The sequence below is a fragment of the Salmo salar genome, chromosome 22 (genome assembly GCF_965601325.2).
Source record: "Salmo salar chromosome 22, fSalSal1, whole genome shotgun sequence".
Classification (NCBI taxonomy): domain Eukaryota; kingdom Metazoa; phylum Chordata; class Actinopteri; order Salmoniformes; family Salmonidae; genus Salmo; species Salmo salar.
Window position 1 is genome coordinate 62,011,116 of NC_138312.1, and position 3,885 is coordinate 62,015,000.

The 3,885-nt window shown below is 43.5% G+C and overlaps 1 protein-coding gene across 1 annotated transcript in view; it reads right to left on the reverse strand.

Annotated features, from left to right (window-relative positions):
• Positions 1–2,670: 2,670 nt before the first annotated feature.
• wu:fb55g09 (CL012 protein) overlaps positions 2,671–3,885 on the reverse strand; it is a 1,511-nt gene continuing 296 nt past the window's right edge. Inside the window, 1 exon segment of the mRNA NM_001146475.1 lies at positions 2,671–3,885. This exon segment is cut by the window's right edge and continues 296 nt beyond it. Within this exon segment, the coding sequence (NP_001139947.1) occupies positions 2,994–3,701 (708 nt within the window). The 5' untranslated portion in view covers positions 3,702–3,885 and the 3' untranslated portion in view covers positions 2,671–2,993.

Sequence of the window (3,885 nt, forward strand, 5' to 3'; positions counted from 1 at the left end):
CAGAAAGACCCTCCAGGCTGAGGATTGGAGTGAGCCCCCACTCCACGCTATCCCCTCTACTCAATTCAATTCAAGGGGCTTTATTGGCATGGGGAAACATATGTTAACATTGCCAAAGCAAATTAAGTAGATAATAAACAATAAAAATGAACAGTAAACATTACACTCACAGAAGTTCCAAAAGAATAAAGACATTTCAAATGTCATATTATGTGTTATACGGTGTTGTAACGATGTGCAAAGAGTTAAAGTACAAAAGAGGAAATAAATAAACATTCTCTCTACGTCCTCTCCTCCTCCTCCCCTAGGCTCTTCTCTCACCTCCCCCTCCTCCTGCCCACCCTCCCCTCATCCTGCCAACCCTCTCTCTACTCATTCAATTCAAAGGCTTTATTGGCATGGGAAACATGTGTTTACATTGCCAAAGCAAGTGAAATAGGTCACAAATCTTGCTGCTGTGATGGCACACTTGTATTTCACCCAATAAATATGGGAGTTTATCAAAATTGGATTTTTTAAATTATTTTTTATTATTTGTGGGTCTGTGTAATCTGAGGGAAATGTGTCTAATATGGTCGTACATACTCTCAATCTCCTCCCCTCCCCTCACCTCATTCTCCCACATACTCTCCCTCTCCTGTCATTTATACTCCTCCCTCCTTTTCTCTCCTCTTTCCTCCTCCCTCCTTCCTCCCCTTCCCCTCCCCCTCTCTGTCCCAATACTCCAGGCCAGCTCCAGGGCCAGGCAGGGAGGCCAGTACAATGCTCCTTTCAGCCGTCTGTTTATTAAGTCTAGCCCACTGAGGGTCACTGGGCCCGAATACATTTATAACTTAGCTACAATGGTGAAGCCAGTGTCTGTGTCACTGCAGTCCCTTATCAAGGTGGAGTAGATAACTTTAACTCAGGAACGGGCATAGGTTACATTCCTGGCACACCTCACTCTAAAAACAGCTCGGGCGGCTAACGTTAACTAGCTGGCTAACGTTAGCTAAGCTGGTGGGTTAGGGGCTCCCGAGTGGCGCAGCGTTCTAAGGCAACTGCATCTCAGTTCTAGAGGTATCACTACAGACCCTGGTTTGATTCCAGGCTGTATCACAACCTGGCGGCACACAATTGGCCCAGCGTCTTCCGGGCTAGGGTTTGGCCAGGGTACGCCGTCATTTTAAATAAGAATTTGTTCTTAACTGATTTGCCTAGTTAAATAAAGGTTAAATTAAATACATTAAAAATGAAGGTTACGTTTAGGAGTTAGGTTAAAGGGTTAAGGTTAGGGGAAAGGTTAGCTAACATGCTAAGTAGTTGAAAAGTTGCTAATTAGCTCAAATGCTAAAGTTGTCCATGATGAGATTCAAACTCACCCGAACCATGACCCCAGACCATTATTCCTCCTCCACCAAACTTTACAGTTGGCACTATGCATTCAGGCAGGTAGCGTTCTCCTGGCATTCACCAAACCCAGATTCGCCAAACCCAGATTCGTCCATCGGACTGCCAGATGGTGAAGTGTGATTTGTCACTCCAGAGAACGAGTTTCCACTGCTCCAGAGTCCAATGGTGGCGAGCTTTACACCACTCCAGCCGACGCTTGGCATTGCTCATGGTGATCTTAGGCTTGTGTGCGGCTGTTCTGCCATGGAAACCCATTTCATGAAGCTCCCGGCGAACAGTTCTTGAGCTGACGTTGCTTCCAGAGGCAGTTTGGAACTCGGTAGTGAGTGTTGCAACTGAGGACAGATGATTTTTACGCACTTCAGCACTCGGCGGTCCCATTCTGTGAGCTTGTGTTGCCTATCACTTTGCAGCTGAGCCGTTGTTGCTCCTAGACGTTTTCATTTAACAATAACAGCACTTACAGTTGACCCGGGGCAACTCTAGTAGGGCAGAAATCTTATGACCTGACTTGTTGTAAAGGTGGCATCTTATGTTGAAAGTCACTGAGCTATTCCGGTATCGGCCATACTACTGTCAATGTTTGTCTATGGAGATTGCATGGCGGTGTGCTTGATTTAATACACCTGTCAGCAACGGGTGTGGCTGATATAGCCGAATCCACTCATTTGAAGGGGTGTCCACATACTTTTGTATATATAGTGTATTTACCAACCTCTGTGGTTAGTTCTACCAACACATAGACTTATATTTACCAATATAAGTCTTATATTTGGTTCTATTTATTACAGTTTCTCTCTGTCTCGAGTGCTTATTATTACACTGTACTGGATTTGAACACTGTAGTAGTCACACACACACACACACACACACACACACACAAAGAGAACCACGACAAACACATTAAATATAGTACTTAGCTATGATGCTATATTTATGAGAGCGATCCTATTCCAGTATCGTGTTGTTCTATACAGTCTTGTCGGGAATAATCTGTCCTCTACATTTCAATGGCTTCCGCCCACCCACCTCCTTTGTTGCTGCATTTACATTCTAGAACACATCAATCCAGTTTTCTTGTATTTAGTGATTAAATAATACTATCATCCTAACAAAAAATGTTCAGTTCTAACCTAAAATGTAGCCTACTTACAACATACTGACATATATTCTTCTGCTGGCAATAAATGTAAGAAATATATTTTGAAAAATAAATATGATCCTAACGATACTGTTGCTTATTTGACTATACAACAGTGTAATTATCAAAACAAAAGTAGATTGAAACAGATTTTAATAAGAAGCAGTTATTTATTGTTCGAAGCGTTTTTCAATAATGCAATGACAGCATCAAGCAATGGTGTAGAATAATCCCAACGAGAACGGATGTGATTGGTTCGTAGGTCTCACTCCTACCCATTTAACCACTCCCCCAACATAGCATTGTCAATAACACCATAAACAGACAGTATCAGAAAACAATCATATATTGTAACAGTAACCAATATCTGTTGAAATGAGGTATGTTTTCTCTCCTACATCTAATGTAAACATACATTTAATGTAAACAGAAATACATTACATTTAGATACCAGGTCCCTTTACATGTCTATGGGTGGTTCGGTCCCACTGAATGTGTCACAAAAGTCATTGAAGTCTTTCTGCATGAAATCTTCACTCTGCATCACGTCGTTATCTGACGGGAAATACTGCATACTGTTACTCTCTTGCTCCTCTTGGTACAAATCCCCTAAATTGAAGAAGGGGAACTGTTGGCACTTGGCCAATTGTCGGGGGAAGAACCGTGCTGGCGTTGTTGTGAGATTTGGACTGTCGAGTAGAGCGCCCCTTGCGTTCTCTAGCACGCCTAGATACGAGTCCATGTCTGTGAAATCAGTTTCGCAGTCAGACCCACTGTCTGTGCCGATGGAGTCCGAACGCATATGCATCATTTGATATTTTTCATGCATCAGAAACTGGTTGGTGTTTCTCGGAGCTCTCATTCCTGGAGCTCTGCTACCTTTAATGTTGACAGGACGCAGTGACGTCATCACGCGAGGTGGTCGGTTCTGTTTGTAGAAGTGGTTGGGTTGGTGAGGATGATGATGATGATGATGCCCATGCACCCTTCCTCTCTTCCCCCGATACCCTTGTTGCCTCCTCCCGTTCTTGGACCAACTAAGCTTGTTGTTGTCACCTCTCCTTGCCTGCTGCCCATCCTTCTGTTGGTCTTTGCAAGCAGGTCGGTCACTGTAGACCCGCCACTGGCACATCATGGCCTTCCCATACATCTCTTCTTCGAAAAGCATTAGAAACACAGCTTGAGTGCTTCCCTGAGCTTTACATTCTCTTTCCCGCTGCTGTCAGCGGCTAAGGTAACAAAGAAAGTGTAATTTCTCTGTTATTGGGGATTTCGTATACTTTCGTGGATCACCACACGAAAACCCCTAAAAGTCTACCTTTTTACAATCTTCTTGGTTTTTTTCTTGACCA